Genomic DNA, 19888 nt, shown 5'->3' with positions numbered 1-19888 from the left:
TCATAGTGGGTATTCATCATATGTGTCTTATTTGAGATAGTTATAATGATGGTACATAGAGATTTATTTATATATTATCAAGAATTATATACTTTGATCAGTTATGACATGATATCTATATTTTATTTATATATTATTGATAATATATTCATATACTCATTCATGACAAACTCAATCGATTCACGACATATTCCTTGAATTCATTGTGATCCTTTTGTATGTTGTCAACTCTATGCAACAATGTTTAGAACATGCCCCTTAGTTCATCCATATTCGAACCCATAGACGTTGGTTGACTTGGTCCTACCGTGGTCGCTCCAAGAGAATTGGCCTCACGGTTAGGATCATCGTGCATTGAGTCCTCCCTTGTCGGTGTGCTCTCCATAGGTCTCCTTGTTGATGTCATCTTCCTTGTTTCAACCATTAATGGAGGTCTGAGGTTAACCTAGCTCTGATACCAATTTGTTAAGGCTCTAATACCAATTTGTTAAAGCTTGGATACCAAATTGATGGGATCTAGAACCAAAAGATCAGTTACAGAATAATTCCTTAAGATCTGAATTTATTATAGGAAGTAGTCCATGCAACCGTGGAAAAATATTTGTCAGATATTATCTGGTAGTTAGAAAATTATGAAACAAATTGGGTTAGATCCGTATCTTCCTAATCTACAACTTTTATATTTATGCCCTTTGCAGATTCGAACTGTAGTAGGGACGAAAATACGGAATAACATGGGTGATGGTGGTAGTGACAGGTGGAGTTGATGTTAGGATTATGGATGGGTATAGAGATGAGGGTGGATTGTGGAAGTGATTAAGAGAAGTAGACGAAGGGAACGAAGTGGTCGAGATCCCAAAGAAGAGGGGTGGCTCGATAGTCAAGGGAGATTAGAAGCGCGGAGAAACCTTGCCAACAGTAGAGGTGGAAAGATGGTGAAGAGGGAGGAGTCTAGAGAGAAGATAGGAGGCAAGAAATCAAGAATCCAATAGCCATATAAAGTTGGGTGCCATCCACATATTTATAGAGTCTAGCCAACAAGTCCTAAAATAATATGAAACCCTAACAAACCAACTAAGCTAGTATTCCTTATCTTCTCCGAATATCTTTTGGATTAAGCTTTCATTTTGTCATAGATATATTCCGAATCTGGAGAAGTCATGAATATCAAAGTTGTAGATCTAGAGATTTACGACCTTATCCAACTAGTTTGATATTATTTAGATATGTGTCGAATATTCTACAAATATTTTTCTAAAACTACGCAGAGCTGGATTTAACTTATTAAATAAAATCCTAACTAAGTGTATCATACATCTTTCAAATTCTGCTTGGTACTCCAATACGGTTATCCTCTGAACCATCTTGTTTAATGTGGTAACAAAATCTTCATATGCCGCTATCCCAAATCTGCGTGTAATCCTCTAACAAAACTCAACCCAATTGGTAAATCCTCCACCATGAATAGTTGATCTATACCAATGCAATGCTGTTCCTTTGATGTGAAAGCTTGCCATCTGGACCTTTGCGTCCTCTGCTGTCCCTTGACAATCAAAGTATTATTCCACTTGAAACACCCAATCGGTCGGATCACCACTTTAGAATTTTGGGAAAGTCTAAGCATGCGATTCTCCCTCTGATAGCATTGTTGGGTTCGCAAAAGATCTTTGGTTCAAGTCTGAACCTTTGTGCTTATTGATCTCCTTTTCTAAATCCTTAAGCACATCCATCACCATCTATGACAGGATCAAAATCATCCTCGAAGTGCTAATCCTTTTCATCGACGAAGCACGCCGACGCCACATGCCTCTCGGGTACCACCACCACCAGTCTTGGGTTGTGTATTGGAGGTGGCGGGTGATGTGTAGAAATAGGTAAAAGAGGATTATTGACATTAAGATGTCGCACCTAGACCTATCGGGTATCGTTTCAGTGTGGTCCCACCGTTGGTCCTTCTTGAGGCACCGATCTTTGTCGAGGAGATGACGAAGCGATCGATTCATGACATATTCTTTTAAAGCATTATAATCATTCCGCATTGCATCAACTCTATGCCGCAATATTTGAAACATGCCCCTAAGTTCATCCGCCAAGCCCATATCCACACCCATGGACGTTGGTTGACTTGGTCCTACCATGGTCGCTCCAAAGAAATTGATCTCACGGTTAGGATTATCGCGGATTGAGTCTTCCTTTCTCGGTGTGTTCTCCATTGATCTCCTTATTGAGGCCATCTTCTTTGTTTCAACCATTAATGGATGTCTGAGGTTAACCTGGCTCTGATACCAATGATAGGCTATGGAATAATTCATTCAAAATTTGGATTTATTATAGGAAGCAGTCCGCGCAACTGAGGTAAAATATTCTCCTTTAGTCATAAAATTATGAAATAAAGTGGAATCAATCCGTAATTATGAAATAAAATTATGAAATAAAGTGGTATGTGGTTATTCTGTTAATTTTGTGGTAGTTGACAAATTGAGCAAGTATGCACATTTTTCTACATTTTCACATCCACTTTCAGCCATGTTAGTAGCTAAAATTTTGTTTAGAGATGTTGCTTGGTTGCATAGCAGCCATGCACGATTGTCTCAGATCGTGATCGTGTATTTGTGAGCGACCTTTTAATAGAATTTTTCAGATTGCAGAGGACATGATTGAACTTCAGTTCGACCTACCATCCATAGACGAACGGACAAACTAAGGTGGTCAGTCGAGGCATTGAGCAGTATTTGTGGTGCTTTGATAGAGAGATGCCGAAATAACGGTTGGAGTTCTTACTGTGGGTGGAGTGGTCTTACAACACTGCCCACCACAGCAATATTGGCATGACTCCATTTGATGTGGTGTATGGGCACACAGCTCTCGCATTATGGGCTTATGACCTAGTGGCATCTATAGATCGGATAGAGGTGGATTTAGCTTTGATGGATAGAGACGCCACATTGAGGAGGTTGCATGCCCATCTTAAACTTGCTCAAAACCACATGAAGCAAGTTTATGATTGCAACTATCGGGAGTAGGAGTTCGACTTCGGCAGTTGGGTGTTCGTGAGGGTGCAACCATATCAATAGGTCATCTTGCATCTGATGTGAAACCATAAATTAGCACATCGCTACTTTGGTCCGTTTCGGGGTTAGAGCATATCGGTCCGGTTGCATATTGTTTGGAGCTGCCTGAGGGGTCGAGAGTGCATCTTGTCTTTCATGTTTAATTGTTGAGAGAGTGGATTGGAGATCATGAGGTCGTTGGATCAGTTCTACCGGAGCCATTGGAGGAGACAGAGATCGTAGAGCCAGTTCATGTACTTGGTAGGCACCGATGACTTCATGGTACCAGATTAGAGATAGAGGTTCCAATCGAGTGGCTTGGCAAGCCATCTGATGAGGCAACATAGGAGTTGGAGACGGACATCTTGGAGTCTTTCCCTGACTTTACACCTTGAGGATAAGGTGGGGCAAGCGTGGTGGGCTGATACACCTTGTTACACCTTTGCGAACGCCTCTATCAGTTCGCAAAAATAGAGAAGCGAAATGTGCGTTAGAACATGGTCAGGCGTGTTCGAACACCTGCATCAGTTTGCATCGACAAAGAACACCTTTTATGCGTTCAAATGCGGTCGAGTGCGTTCGAATGACAATCGGTGGGAGTCCACTAGAATTAGGGTTAATAATTATTAAATTGGCTTGTTGGCTAGCCTCTATAAATTGTGGATTATAGCCAAAATCATTATGCTTAATGAATATTAGTTTTTATCTTCCTCTATCCTCTCTCTAGTCTCTCTACCCTAATCTCTCTCCTCCCTCTTCACCAACCAGCCACCTCTATCGTTGGCAAGGTCTCATTTACCTTCTAACCTCCCTCGTCTGTTATGTCCTCCCTCCTCCTTGGGATCTCGACCACTTCTTCCTCTTCGTCCTTATCCTTTAACTACATCAACCATCTACCCTCATCTCCATTATCATCCATAACCCTATCATCCACTCCACCCATCACCACCACCTTCATCCCCACTCTATCGTGTTTTCGTCCCAGTTGTAGTTCGAACCTACGAAGGGCATAAAAGGTAGACTAGGAAGTTACGGATCGATCCAACTTGGTTTCGTAATGTTTTAACTACGGAAGAGTATTTGGTGAATATTTCCCTTGGTTGCGCAAACTGCTTCCTGCAATCAATCCAGATCTTGAAGTGATCGTTTCGTAACCTAACACCACCATAGCCATTATCAACTCTCATAACCCTAATCACATCATCAACTTTCATCATGCACGTCCATTAAGCCATCTCCTAACCTTTGGTCATTATTTCCTCCATATCTTTTGATCGACTATATTCAAATCTCAGATCATTTTGGCGGTTGGGTCCATCCCTATTGCCTTTGAAAGTTTCATATTAAATTCTACCCAGAATAGCATCTCGGATCGACATTCATCTTCCTCGAGGGCGATTGCAACAGTATGATGATATACTTTCTACTTTTCAACTGTTCTCGAAAAAGGAAGACTAATGCTATGACTTTGAGGGCTTCATATGTGAGTATATATATTAAGTCAAATGTTTGATAAATATCTTTGCGAATAATTGAGAATTCGTGTTGTTTGGGTGAGAAAGAGTGATCTCATTACACCTCTTCAGGGTAGTGCACTTGAATGACCTACTCTTAGATTACTTCGACTATAGAGAGCTGTTTGAAAGAATTATCTCCAAGCATCCAAGCATTTAGAAATTATTTTAGGCTTGAGTTTACCTTAGGAATAAAATTAAGATAATAGAAATAAATTAATCATAGTCTTTTATTTTCCTAGGAGTAGAACTAACTTAGAACCATAGCCACCATCATCTCCATGATCCATCCTATCTTACGGCCATCCAACACCACCCTTAATTGTCCGCCACTCTTCGACGACTGCCACAACGTTGGATAATTACTAACATGTGCAATTCTGACCTTCCTCCACTATTTTAATATTATCTTCACTCCGCCTCAAAATCAAGTAAAACGAAAGCCATTAAACCCTTGACTTTCAACGCTTCCTCTTATAAAACTATCATAATTTTTTTTATTTTTAGATCATTCCAAATCTAGTTTGTGTCATTGGTATCAGAGTCGGCATTTCTTGGCCAATGGTTAGTTAACGAGATGAAAGAAGACAAATGAGGAAGAAACACCTACAGAGGATCAAGGACTTGTCTCCATCCCTATGGAGGTTTCCTCCATAGCACCACTAGCAACCTTCGATGACAAACCACCCGTGTGCCACACGGCATTGATCAAGTATGTGGAATCATTGAAGGAGATCTCCAAGAGGATCGAGAAGGCGATCCAAGCCTTAACGGTTGATATCCTAGCTAAACAGCACCCCCTACATTGCTACTACCTCCGGCTATTGCAAAATGACTAACACCACCTTCAAGCACTAACACAGTGACCATCTAAACCATGGCAACCACCCTTCCTCCCGTCACGGCGGAGCACCCTCTATCCCTATAAGCCGATCCCTCCACTATAACAACACCGAAGCATTGTCTTCCCCACCCGTAATAGAAACTAGAATAAAAAACCCTAACTTTCCATCGGCGATCCAAGCCCTACCAGTCCAAACCACCATGACTGGTCACTTCCTTGGACCTTTTGCACCCAAGCTATGGCTTAAATAGTATACACTAAGACCTTTCCTCAAACCACCCACGGCTAAGGTAAACTTTGGCTCAAATAGGTAGGCCCTAGAGCAAAACCCATCACATGGCCCTCCTCCACATGGTATGAGAACCACTAAGGACACCTTTAATGGAAGCATGATGGACTGATACAATTTAAGTCAGATCGGATCGAATCACAGGGATGTTAGGCTTGATGGATCGAGTCTATTTATTTTTTAATTTGAAAAAACCCCTAGACACACGTATGTATCTAACCTTTAGGCAGTGATATCGTTCGTTCACTTAAGTAAAAGTCGGAAGAAATATTAAAAACGAAAGCAAAGATGAACACCAAGATTTTAATGTGAAAAACCCAAATGGGAAAAAAAATTATGGATCCAAACTCGGATCAAAACCAATCACTAGAATATTAGCAGTTACAAGACTGACTCACAAAACAACCCGTCGATCCAAACGACTTTGTTCCTCTCAGTCTTGCTCTCTAGAACCCACGATTCATTGCTTCTCGTGATTGAAGTCCAATCTCAGTAGCCCTCGAGATTGATCTTTCGTCTAGATAGCCCTTAAGACAAAAGATTCAGATTTGTAGATGAGTGGAACCTTGTTAGTTGAAGAACCAATGTAGCCTCAAGAAGTCTTCTTCAATAATCTTTTTCAACTACCCTAGAGATAGGGCATCACAATCCTTATATATGATCTCCAAGATAGAGCCAAATCCAAGTCTTATCCGTACTCACGAAATCCAATAAATTGCAAACTTCATAGGTGTGTTCGAACGCGGCCCGGGTACGTTCGAACGGCCTGACTTTATCTCAGGTGCGTTTGAACGGGCCCAAGTGTGTTCGAACGCGACAGCTTGAATTCTTTAGATTGCGTTCGAACGCGTTTGTGAACGCAGCTCTCGGTCTGTGTGAACGCAGTACCCGCGTTCGAACGTAGTACCCGCGTTCGAACGCATTTGTGAACGCAGCTCTCGGTCTGTGTGAACGTAGTACCCGCGTAAGAACGCGTTTGTGAACGCGGCTCTCTATCTGTGTGAACGTAGTACCCATGTTTGAATGCGTTTGTGAACGTGGCTCTCTGTCTGTGTGAACACAGATTCCGCGTTCGAACGCGTTTGTGAACGCGATGTGAACTCAACGGCTTTTCTCTAATAAACTGGCAATTCTTCAAACCAGAGATATTCTAGACTTGTGTAAAGCTCATATACATGAAAAAATACACTTAGAATATTTTGTACACAATTGCTAACAAAGAAAAACCTAACAATCTCCCCCTTTGGCAATTTGTGACAAAACACCTAGATTACAAGATATTACAAAGACTTCAAATTGAGCAATCAACAAGTCTAGAATATTTTGCACATCAAGCCCTGCAAATAAACATATACCAATCCAAGATCAAGTGAAAATAACTTGAAATGAATAAACAATCCAAACACAAGTTACCAATGGAGCATAAATTCAAAAGTACTTAAGCAGACAAAATTCACAAACAAAGTTCACAGTTACTTCAAGCAAAGTTATAAACAAAGTTTTAAAGACTCTAAAGACTCTCATAAACTCCCCCTATTCCCATACTCCCCTTACACACCTAAACACCTAAACACTCTCCCTCTTTTTGACACAAATACCAAAGACTAGGAACTCGAAGGAAACTGACGATGAAGAATCGTCAACACAGAGTCAAGTACAGTCCCCTAACGAGCTTGCTCAGCTTGTAAATCATTCACTGCCGAATGGAGATCCTGTACTTGAGTACTAAGCTGATCAAAATGGTCAGAGTACTATGGTAACTCCCCCTCAGTGTGAGATGAGTCATCATCAGAGCTATCATCAGAACTGTCGAGGTGCGATGAACGACCAGCGACAGAAGAGGATGACTTGAGAGGAGACGATTGGTCGTGAGCTTGACTCCGATTAAGAGAAATCCGATCCAATGGTTTTTGCGAAATAAGGGAAGGTTCTGAAACATCCACACGCACCCCACTCTGAGTGCACTAATTTGTAATAAAGATGCCAAACGGTAACCCCTCATGAGGTGCTTCTTTTTGAGCAGCTATAAGAATCGAATCATAAATCACGGCAGCCAAATCAATAGAGACTCCAGATAACATCGCATGAAGAAGGAATGCACGATCCAGACTAATACTGGAATGTCGAGTCTTGGGGGTGACATTGTACAAACAAAAAAGGTGAAGCATGCGAGCCACCGATGTCAGCTTCGCATGCGGCATCATGTTTCCCTTCCAACGTTCCCCTTTGATTAGTACAGTACCAGCATATTTATTGACATCAGGAAGTGGAGCAGACGTTCGATAATGGAACTCACCATCAGGAAGACGAAGTTCAGCGTGAATAACATTTGAGTCTAAGTATACAGACACACCACGAATAGTAGAATGTATACAGCGATCTAAAACCGTGGCATTACTAAAAATTCTCGAACAACTTCCACATAAGCAGTCCCGCTCATTCGACACACAGATAACCATCCACGCTCAATAAAGATATGTTCAATCCCCAATTCAGAAAAATCAGAAATAACCAAGGGTCTTTCACAGATAACAGGACGAGTGCCAAAATTGTGTTTGTAGCGCTCGACAGCCGTTGATGAAGAAAATTTTGGAGCCGAAGACGGTGACGAAGGCAGCCTTGGTTTCTTGGTCACTGTCGCTTTTATAGGCATTCTTGAGAAAGAAACAAGTTGCAAGATTCAATACATGCCCAAAGCAAACAAAAAAAAAATAGCAAGAATTCCAAAAAAATTTAGAAACCATGAAGGCCCTAAATGAAACCCATCTTTCTCTTGAAAACTCAAAGATATCACATTCAATCTCACAAGAAACATCAAGGTGTTAACATTAACGTGATCAAAACGTGAAAACGCAAAAATCAATCAAAATCAAGCAACTTTATTGAGTAAAAAAATAGGAAAATGATTGATGATCATACCTTGCACAAGTGAAGAAAAACTCAAAGATTCGACCGAAATATGCTCGATCTGGAGGAGAACTACCCTTTAAAAGGATTTGAAGTGAAAAATTCGATGAAAAGCACCAAGATCTCGAAGATTTGAGAAGGGGAAAATAAAGGGTATTAAGGGTTTGGAAAATGGAAGATGAAACCCTTGGGTTCGGACGTAGTATTTAAAGAAGCCACGAGTGCGTTCGAACGCACCAGTTTGGGCATTCGAACGTGCCAGTCATTGCGTTCGAACTCAAAAATCTGCGTTCGAACGCCCTTTTTTTATTTTTTAATTTTAATTTAAACTAAAATAAATCAAAAATATTTTTGGAGATGCACTTCTAGAATTTTAAAATATATTCAAGACATAGAATATGATAATCAAATGAAATAAGTCATACACAGATCAATCAAATCATCAAAAGCATATTATAATCAATTCGAATGCATCACTCAAAATTAAATTAATCTTGATTGATCATAACGATATGCATATGCAAGATAAGCATAGATAACATGAACCAATCTTCTTAAACAAACTTTACTATATAAACAATGATGCAACACAGTAGTCAAACCGACTTAGTATTGAAATTTTACACTTTTCGACTTATTCTCCATAACATAACAGGAATTTTTCCTATATTTTTTTTTTACTGAAACATATATGTGCAATGATGGCTTTCACACATGAGTAGGTAGCCCTTTTCTTGTAGTATAAATCAACAATATGCAAGAAGAAATTCACATATGTCATTTTTTTAAATTTACAAATAATGTACTGAGTCAAACTGGACTCTAAACAAGATGGCTTTCATACTAACTCATTGTAGCCCTTTTTATTGATCTTTTATGAATAAATTTTTGATGACTAAGCATGAGGTCAAACTGTGCAAATCAAGTTTAATAGTGAGTTATTTAAAAAAATAATTCATGATATCATGCTCACTCAAGAATACACATACGTTATGAGTGCATTAAAATTAGTTTCATTATAATAGAAGTCGAGGGAGTGACAAAATCAAAATTGATACAATATACTACAAGATGACAAAATTGACTATAATAACTCATAATCAAGAGAAAAATCATATTTTTATGTCAAGAGTATATTATTGAATCTAGGATTGCATTAATTTTTTTTATGACAAAAATTCTCGACAAATCTGAAACTAAAACCAAAGAAAATTTCAAAGTAAAAGAAAACCTAAAAAAAATGAAACGAAAGAAACTCGCAAACTAAAAAGAACACAAATCCCAATAAAATCAGTCCAAAGCACAAATCCCTAAAGAAGTATGAAGATACTCAAATCTCTGTAAATCCAAAGGTTTTATAAATAAATCACCCAACTGTTTCTCCGTCTCAACATGTTCTAGTGCTATTGTTTTGTCTTCAACTAACTCACGTATAAAATGATGTCGGATATCAATATGTTTTGTACGGGAGTGTTGAATAGGATTTTTCGATATATTAATAGCACTCATATTGTCATAATAAAGCACCATAGTATCTTGTTCAATGCCATAATCCTTGACTATCTATTTCATCCATAATAACTGAGAACAACAACTCCCTGCTGCAATGTACTCGGCCTCCGTAGTAGATAAAGATATCGAGTTTTGTTTCTAATTGTGCCAAGCAATCAGATTGTTTTCAACATAAAAACATCCACCTGAAGTACTTTTTCTATCATCACATGAACCTGTCCAATCAGAATCCGTGTATCCCGATATGATAGCACCCGAGTCATAAGTAAACTAGATACCTAAATCAACTGTGCCACTGACATATTTTATGATACGTTTAACAGCAAACAAATAAGTCTCCTTAGGTTCAAACTGAAACTTAGCATACACACCGGCACTAAATGCAATGTCAGGTCTACTAGCAGTTAGGTACAAAAGACTATCAATCATGCTCATATATAGTGTCTCATCAACACTTTTTCCTAAAGTGTCTTTTTCTAGTTTGGTAATTGTACTCATAAGAGTTCTAGTATGTTTTGCATTGTTACATTTCAGATTATGTGAAGTTCTAACAACATAGCAATTATTAGATGTTCTAGATCCATAGCATATAACATTACCATCATGATCTAGAATAGTACAATCATTTTTGGAGAATTTTACCTCATAATCTTCATCACAAAATTGACTGATGCTCATTAGATTTGTTTTCAAGCCCTTAACATAAATAACATTTTCGAGACTAAGAATCCCTGGAGTACTAACCTTTTCTTTACCTATTACCTTTGATGAATTACCATCTCCGAATGTCACAACTCCCCCTTCATGTTTTTCAAGATTAGAAAATAACGACTTGTCACCCGACATATGTCTTGAACAGCCACTGTCTAAATACCACAAATCAGAATTTAAAGCTTTCAAAGCTGTATGCACAACATAACATTTCAAATCACTTTTCTTGACCCATATGGTTTTTGTTTTCATCCCAATTTGTACTTCTCCTCAAATTGAATTTTTTCTGGTTCAATTACCTTGAGTCGTTGAAGTAGTCTAAGATTGCTTTTCTTGAGTTTAAACGACTCCAAGTACAAGTCATTATATGTCTTTTGAATTTCAGATTCATCTTCCTCAGCTGGTAGCATATCAAGATCATCTATACTATCAGTATCAATAACAGAGTCAGTATTAAGCAGAGAAGAGGCAAAGGCTACAAAGTTTTCTTCGTCTTTTTCAAAATCATCATCAGATTCATCTGAGTCATCCCAAGTAACTTTCATAGCTTTACCCTTCCTTTTAAGATGATTAGGGCATTCTTGTGCGATGTGTCCAAAACCAGAAGTTTATTCTCAGAATTCTTATTTTTCTGTTTGACATTGTTGTTGTTACCACCTGTATTCGAACTCACAGTATTCTTCTTTTTCACAAAGACTTTGTTTTTCTCAAGTTTTTCAGCATTCAACTTGTTTGGCTTCCGAAAAAATTTATTGAACTTTTTGACAAATATGGCCAACATCTCAACATCTAAATCACCTTCATCATCAGACTCCTCTAAATTTTGTTCAACTGTGGATAGGGCCATCCCTTTGGACTTCCTTGGTTTTGAAAGACTGGACTCAAATGTTTATAGATTTCCTACCAATTGTTCAACTTTCATAGAATCGATATCCTTACTTTCCTCAATAGCTGTAATTTTTACTTGAAACCTTTCTGGAAGAGACCTAAGGATCTTACGGAAAATTCTATTTTCAGGAATTTTCTCTCCTAGGTTGAAACTGGAGTTGACTATATCACTCAACTTTGCATAAAACTCATCAAATGTCTCATTCTCCTCCATACGTAGAGTTTCAAAACTAGTAGTCAACCTCTGAAGTTTCGAAAGTTTTACAACCATAGTTCCTTCATGAGTTGCATTTATTGCCTTGCTATTTCAGCCAACTTTTTCATAATCTGTCTTATCCCATGACTCAATCGGTTTCTCAATAAACTTATCATTCACCATGTACATTGGTGGACTCCAACCGTTCACAATGGCCATCCATACTCTCTCATCTATAGACTTCAAATAAGCTCTCATCTTAGCTTTCCAATATTCATAATTTGATCCATATAGAACAGGAGGTCTAATAGATGATGGTCCATCTCTATGAAAATCCATGCCTATCTGATCTCTCTCAAAGAGTGAGAGAACCTGCTCTGATACCAATTGAAAAAACCCATAGACACACGTATGTATCTAAAGTAGAGATGAATACCAAGATTTTAACGTGAAAACCCAAACGGGAAAAAAAAACCACGGATCCAAACTCGGATCAAAACCAATCACTAGAATATTAGCAGTTACAAGACTGACTCACAAAATAACCCATCGATCCAAACGACTTTGTTCCTCTCAGTCTTGCTTGTTAGAACCCACAATTCACTACTTCTCGTGATTGAAGTCCAATCTCAGTAGCCCTCGAGATTGATCTTTCGTCTAGATAGCTCTTGATATGAAAGATTAAGATTTGTAGATGAGTGGAACCTTGTTAGTTGAAGAACCAATGTAGCCTCAAGAAGTCTCCTTCAATAATCTTCTTTAACTACTCTAGAGATAGGGCATCACAATCCTTATATATGATCTCCAAGATAGAGCCAAATCCAAGTCTTATCCGTACTCACGAAAATCCAATAAATTGCAAACTTCATAGGTGCGTTCAAACGCGGCCCGGGTGCGTTCGAACGCGACAGCTTGAATTCTTCAGATTGCATTCGAACGCGTTTGTGAACGTAGCTCTCGGTCTGTGTGAACGCAGTACCCGCGTTCGAACGCATTTGTGAACGCAGCTCTCGGTTTGTGTTCATGCAGTACCCGCGTTCGAACGCGTTTGTGAACATGGCTCTCTGTCTATGTGAACGCAGTATCCGCGTTCGAACGTGTTTGTGAACGCGGCTCTCTGTCTGTGTGAACGCAGATTCCGTATTCGAACGCGTTTGTGAACGCGGTGTGAACTCAACGACTTTTCTCTAATAAACTTGCAATTTTTCAAACCAAAGATATTCTAGACTTGTGTAAATCTCATATACATGAAAAAATACACTTAGAATATTTTGTACACAATTGTCAACAAATAAAAACCTAACATAATTGATTCATATTTATCTCTTATGTAAGTCTTAAGATAAATCTAGTTATGTTACGTAAGCTGTTAAGGTAAGTATAGTTAAGTCATGTAAGCAAGTAACACAAGTCTATGATAGCCTAAGGAACAATTCTTTCAAGATCTGGATTTATTGTAAGAACTTGTCCGCGCAACCTAGGAAAAATATTCACCAAATATTCTCTTGTAGTCACAAAATTATGAAACTAGGTGAAATTGATCCGTACCTCCCTAATCTACAATTTTTGTATTTATGCCTTTCACAGATTCGAACTAAAACTAAGACAAAAATATGATATAGTGCGGATGATTGTGATGATGACGGGTGGAGTGGATGTTATAGTTATGGATGATAATGGAGATGAGGGTGGATAGTGGATGTTGTTAAGGGATAAAGATGAAAGGAAAGTAGTCAAGATCCTAAGGAAGAGGGAGGACTTGATAGATGAGGGAGATTAGAAGTTAGGAGAGACTTTGCCAACGATAGAGGTGGTAGGTTGGTGAAAAGGGAGGAGGGAGATAGGGTAGAGAGAATAGAGAGAAGATTGAAGGCAAAAAATCAATAATCTAATAGCATAATAATTTTGGCTACCATCCACATCTTTATAAAGGCTAGCCAATAAGCCAAAATACAATTATTAACCCTAATTTTAGAAGATTCCCGCCGATCGCGTTTGAACGCGTTCAAATACACCCGATCGCGTTCGAACGCACAAAAGGCATTCTCTGTATGTGTGAACGTGATGTAGGTGTTCAAACGCGCCCGACCAGGTTCGAACGCACATTTTGCGTTCTCTATTTTTGCGAACCTGATGCAGGTATTCACAAATGCATTCAAACGCACCCCCTACCGTATTCAAACGCGATCTATAGAAAATTTATTCTAATAAAAATAAATAACTAATGTAATAAGAAAAGACTCTAATAAGGTATATCAGTCTAATTAAGTCATGTAAGTCACTAAGATAAGTCTCATAAAAGTATATAAGCCTCTAAGGCAAGTCATAATTTAAGTCATATAAGCCTTTAGGGCTAGTCTGATAAGTTCAGAAATAATCATACTACAAGGGGTGGAAGGGGTGAAACATTTAGGTTGGCGGTGATTAGCTAAGAGCAATAGCTTGACGGCATAAATAGAGTGGATGGCCTTGTATATATGTTAGCTAAAAGTTTAATGGAGCATAATTACTTTTGTGTTAAGATAATATTGACCTTTCATCATATTCATCTTTAATCTTTGAACTCTTAAATAATAAAAAATAAATATAAATATAAAACTAATGAATGGTGCATGCTTTGAAAGAAAAAACTAATGAAAGATGCATGTGAGCAATTTTACCCTTCGCCCTGGGCGGACTGCCCCGAACACTTGATCGTCCAGCGGGCCCGCAACATAACGTTCCCCACTCCCTTTAAAAATTTTTGTCCTTCCCCTAAACCCCGAAGTGGTGTAAAGAGTCTTTGGGGGGCCGGCTTGAGAGTTTGGGAGGCATCTCGGCCTTTGCAGCTCCTCGCCTCCTCGTAAACATAACACGCTCACCTTGGGAGCAATCATGTGGTCTTCCAACTTTTCATTTTATTCCATTAATCTTTTTCATTTCAAAGCTGTCCTCCCTCTTGCACTTCTTTTAGGCTTTCTTTACTGCTTTCCGTTCTCATGTGATAATATACAAGTCCTATTCGTGTCTTAAAAGTGGAGGGCATAGATTCTCTGTACTCAAATACTGTCTTTGGGATTTATCGGCCAGTTGGCCCATGAAAATGAACTGTCTTGCATTGGCTGTCGAATGGTTGGATCCTCGTTAAGAAATAGTAGAACCAGAATTTTTACTTAATTTAAATTAGTCCAATCTAATCTTTGGGTTAGGCAGGACTACACAGTCCAAATCAATTGACCAAGAAGAGCTTCGTAAAATATTAACAATAAAGCACGAGCCATGCCGGCCTAGGTAGCGACATTGGAATTTTGCTCACGAACCGGGCGAACCGCTCGTGCTGTCCAGTAGGCACGCTCACATGATGAGTATAGGCTAAGCTAATCATATATATAATGTTGAGTAAATTGAAAACCAACTGTCATAACCATTGCGCTTTCCTTCCAATACTTCCAAAATTTCCATAATTCCTTTAACACACACACTCTCTCTTTTTTCTATCTCTGCCGCAAGGTTGCAAAGGAAGTAGAGAGAGAGAGAGGGGGAGCTCATCTATTTTTCCGATATAAATAAAAGCCCAACCCCTTCCCTTCCTTCTTGGAGAGTTGGAGTGCTCCAAGCAACACCCTCTACACTTGTCACACAAGGAAGAAGCAAGAAGAGAAGAGGATAATTAACAACTGAAGGATACTAAATATATAGGAGAAAAGAGATGGAGTCGAGCATAAATGGAACCGACGACAAGGTGGTGGAAACAGTAGTGGTGGGGCGATACATGGAAATGGAGCAGGAGGGCAAAACCAAGGCCGCAATTAAATCCCATATCTCCAGCCTCCTCTGGCACGGTGGATCCGCCTATGATGCATGGTTCAGCTGCGCCTCCAACCAGGTGCAGCACAGTATGCAATACTTCCTTCTTTCTACTTCTTTGTTTACCAGCCCAACTCGAGTGGATTAATACTCTGGTGGTTTTGATTTGCTTCTCAGGTCGCACAAGTGCTTCTTACTTTACCTTATTCCTTCTCACAACTGGGGATGCTAAGTGGGATCCTATTCCAACTGTTCTATGGCTTGTTGGGTAGTTGGACGGCTTATCTTATTAGCATTCTCTACGTGGAGTACAGGAGCAGGAAAGAGAGGGAGAAGGTGGATTTCAGACACCATGTCATCCAGGTATAGATATTACTAATTTCTCATCTATCCTATGTATTAATGTGCATTATTACTCTTTTTTCACTGTTCTTCTTTCTGACCTTAATCACTTTATGGAAACCTAGTGGTTTGAGGTGTTAGATGGACTTCTTGGGAAGCACTGGAGGAATGCCGGTTTAGCTTTCAACTGCACTTTCCTTCTCTTTGGATCTGTCATTCAGCTCATTGCTTGTGCTAGGTACTTTCTACTCTTGCTTTAGTTACTTTTCTAGTGACCAATGAGATATTAGAGCTGATCTATTTTCTTGCTCGTTGTGTGGGCAGCAACATATATTACATCAACGACAAGCTGGACAAGAGAACATGGACATATATATTTGGGGCTTGTTGCGCAACTACAGTGTTCATCCCCTCTTTCCACAACTACAGAATTTGGTCTTTTCTAGGGCTGGTCATGACTACTTACACAGCTTGGTACCTCACTATTGCATCCCTCCTCCATGGTCAGGTATACATAGTTTTTATGAATAATTAGTTCTCTCTCTCTCTCTGCTACTTAAATTTATGACTGAATAGTGGAGTTTCGAACATGCAGGTGGAAGGGGTGAAACATTCGGGTCCAACCAAGCTAGTCCTCTACTTTACTGGCGCGACAAACATTCTCTACACATTCGGTGGGCACGCTGTTACAGTGTAAGGCGACAGCACTTTCTATTCCAAAATTAAGTGGTAGACGAAAAGACAAAGCAAAACCTACAGCTCAAAACATAGAATAGTATGTAAAAGCGTGTTGTTTTGCCGATAACCCAGAAATTTTAAGCTTATGGTAAAAACTACTTACCTTTTTCAACCTTACGAGCTAATGGACTCCTCGATAGTAGTCACCTCTCCTTAGCTCATACGGAATAGTCACCTCGATAATAGTCATCTCTCTCTCTCTCTCTCTCTCTCTCTCTCTCTCTCTTTCTCTCTCTCTCTCTCTCTATATATATATATATATAATCTATCCTAACTATAAACCTGGGAAGATGGCGTGGAGTGTTTTGCAAATATATAAATATATAAGTGGAGTCGATTTGCATATATCTAAAAGGGACAAGTTTTTTCAATTTTTCCAAAATAAGTAGAAACTAGGTTGTTATTTGCAAAAAGCCCTTGTGGAAACCATGTTTGCTATATATATATATATATATATTGCTTTAATTTTGTTTATTATCTACTTTGACTACTGCATCAGAAAGGGTATTGATTAATAATACAGTTTTATTTCCTACTTAGTAAGCACGGCACGAATTTTAAATTATCTACTCATAAAATAACGCAACAATGAAGAAGATATAATTTGTTCTTCACCTACTAATGAGAGCTTCTGCTGTTCACTTTACATAGTCGTGTCCACTTCATGGTCTTTTTTCTTGTCTTTTTCCGCATATGAAATATTTCAAAACAGTTTTCCTGCCAAACTTGCTGAAGTTTTTTTTTTTACCACTTAAAAAATCTTCATCACCTTCTTAATTTCCTTTTCTTCTTTATGGAGTAACTGTTCTAAAGTCATTCTCCTGATCACACAATTGGACCTAATCCCATAACTTTCACTGTTCACATTTCAAAAAATACTAGCTTCTCTCACCCTTTCTTTTTCTCATACCTCCAGTCTTACAAAGCCTCTCATCTCTGATGTCTTACCACTTCGATCTCCCTACAACATTCATGGTTTTGGACAGTCAAACAAGCTTGCTCCATAGCAGCTAAAGCTTCTGTCAGCCTTGTGCTTTTGCAGTAGCATTTCTTTGTACTACCTAAACAGAGAACGACAAACACCTATTTACTTGCACAAATTAACTCAGTAGAAACCCCAATCGTGAGTAAAAACTAGTATCTGTTCGTTTACAGCCCAAGCCAACAAGATTCCTATTGCCTGAGTACAGAGCTGCCTGGCTCCAAATGCTATTAAATTTTTAAGCTGCATTTACTTTAACATTTGAATGAGATCTTTCACTTTAACCGAGACAAAAGGAGCTTGCTTTACATTTATGTCTTATTCAAAAGGAAAACCTTCTCTTTAACTTATTTATAAATTGGACATCTGATAAGTAAATGTGTTGAAGTTCTAGAGAGGTTTAACTTTGCAAAGTTGACTATCATATTATACTAATATATAGTTCGTCTAACCAATATTGATGGGGCCATGCTTGCAGAGAGATAATGCATGCGATGTGGCGTCCCCAAAAATTTAAAGCCATCTACCTCGTGGCAACGCTGTACGTTCTTACCCTGACGCTGCCTTCCGCGGCGAGCGTGTACTGGGCCTTTGGTGACGCTCTCTTGACACACGCCAATGCTTTCGCTCTGCTGCCTAGGACCGGTTTCCGGGACGCCGCAGTGGTGCTCATGTTAATCCACCAATTTATCACGTTTGGATTCGCTTGCACTCCACTGTACTTCGTCTGGGAAAAGGCCATCGGCGTCCACGACTGCCCCAGCCTTTGCAAGCGGGCCGCCGTCCGCCTCCCGGTCGTTATACCGATCTGGTTCCTGGCTATCATCTTTCCGTTCTTTGGGCCCATCAACTCTGCAGTCGGAGCCCTACTTGTCAGCTTCACCGTGTACGTTATCCCTGCGCTGGCGCACATGTTTACATTCCGGTCCGCTCAAGCCCGTGAAGTATGCCAATCATGTTACTCAGTCTCAGTAGTAGAAGATGCTTTTAAGATTTTAATATGATCTTTAATCCATTGCAGAATGCGGTGGAGCAACCGCCAAGGTTCGTCGGAAGGTGGATAGGGACGTACACGATTAATGTGTTCGTGGTGGGATGGGTGCTGGTGGTCGGATTTGGGTTCGGTGGCTGGGCTAGCATGACTAACTTCGTACACCAGATCAACACCTTTGGCCTATTTACCAAGTGTTATCAATGCCCACCACCAGCTCTTCCCCTACCTTCCATCACTCCTAACTCTACCACGCCATTCCCCAGCGGTGCTCATCACTATACAACACCAACTGTTACTAGTACATCGCCCTCCCCTTCTTATGTTGTCCACCATGGTCACCATCACCATTATAGCCCGTAATCTGATATGTTCTCGAACAGTCAAGCCTCGCTCACGGAAGTTAGATGAGAGCATTTTGAGATTCATTCAGTTTTTCTTAGAACTTCGTGCTTCGTTTTGCTGAAGTAGCTTGTGTTGATTTTACTAGTAGAGAAGTTATGAGGTGATTACTACAAGCTACTCTGCTGTACTTCCACTTTCTGTGAATGAAAAATATATTGCGGCAGCATCAAGCATCACTAGGCTCTTAATTTATCTTCTTCTCATGTAGCTTTTTATGTTTTTTTATTATGCATTATTGGCATTTATTTCTATCATTTGGAGAGTACTTTGTTTTTTCTTGTTTCGTACATGCAAAATTTATGCTTAACTTAATTCTTATCGTTCTGATTAAAGGAAAGAAGTAATTCAGCTAGTTACACTGGCATACGGATCATCATCAAGTCTTTTAAAAGTAAGAATATAATGCAACAAGTATCATTGAGTATATCAGCAAAATTCTGAGGGCAAACCCATTCTTTATGTATTTTATGTAGTTTCCCATTATAAACAACCCAATCCGCAGTCTGATTTCATTCCTTAGGTGCTGTTGGTAATTTCATGTATTTGACATGAATTTTTTATAAATTTTGAGCTAAGTTTTAAGTGGGGCCCACACATTATTAATGATGGTTTAATGGTGGAATTAATTTAGCTCAAAATGTACTTTATTGTCAAATATTCACTTAGTCAAATCCACGAAGAGAAATGAATAAAAATTGGCTCTAAAGTGGGTATCATGGCAATGGAAAATAAA

General features: G+C 39.1%; 1 protein-coding gene across 1 annotated transcript; it reads left to right on the top strand.

The window, feature by feature from the left end:
• The first annotated feature begins 15326 nt into the window (after positions 1-15326).
• LOC140763133 (auxin transporter-like protein 5) lies at positions 15327-19347 on the top strand. The gene is made up of 7 exons (XM_073101195.1): positions 15327-15776; positions 15875-16060; positions 16165-16277; positions 16364-16547; positions 16635-16732; positions 18238-18703; positions 18781-19347. The coding sequence occupies exons 1-7, from the start codon at positions 15600-15602 to the stop codon at positions 19111-19113; spliced, it is 1557 nt and encodes a 518-aa protein (XP_072957296.1). The 5' UTR covers positions 15327-15599; the 3' UTR covers positions 19114-19347.
• Positions 19348-19888: the final 541 nt, after the last annotated feature.

Source organism: Typha angustifolia, chromosome 7, assembly GCF_048772165.1.
Source record: "Typha angustifolia cultivar Huaian chromosome 7, ASM4877216v1, whole genome shotgun sequence".
NCBI classification, from domain to species: Eukaryota; Viridiplantae; Streptophyta; class Magnoliopsida; order Poales; family Typhaceae; genus Typha; species Typha angustifolia.
This window is presented reverse-complemented; position numbering and strand designations above follow the sequence as displayed.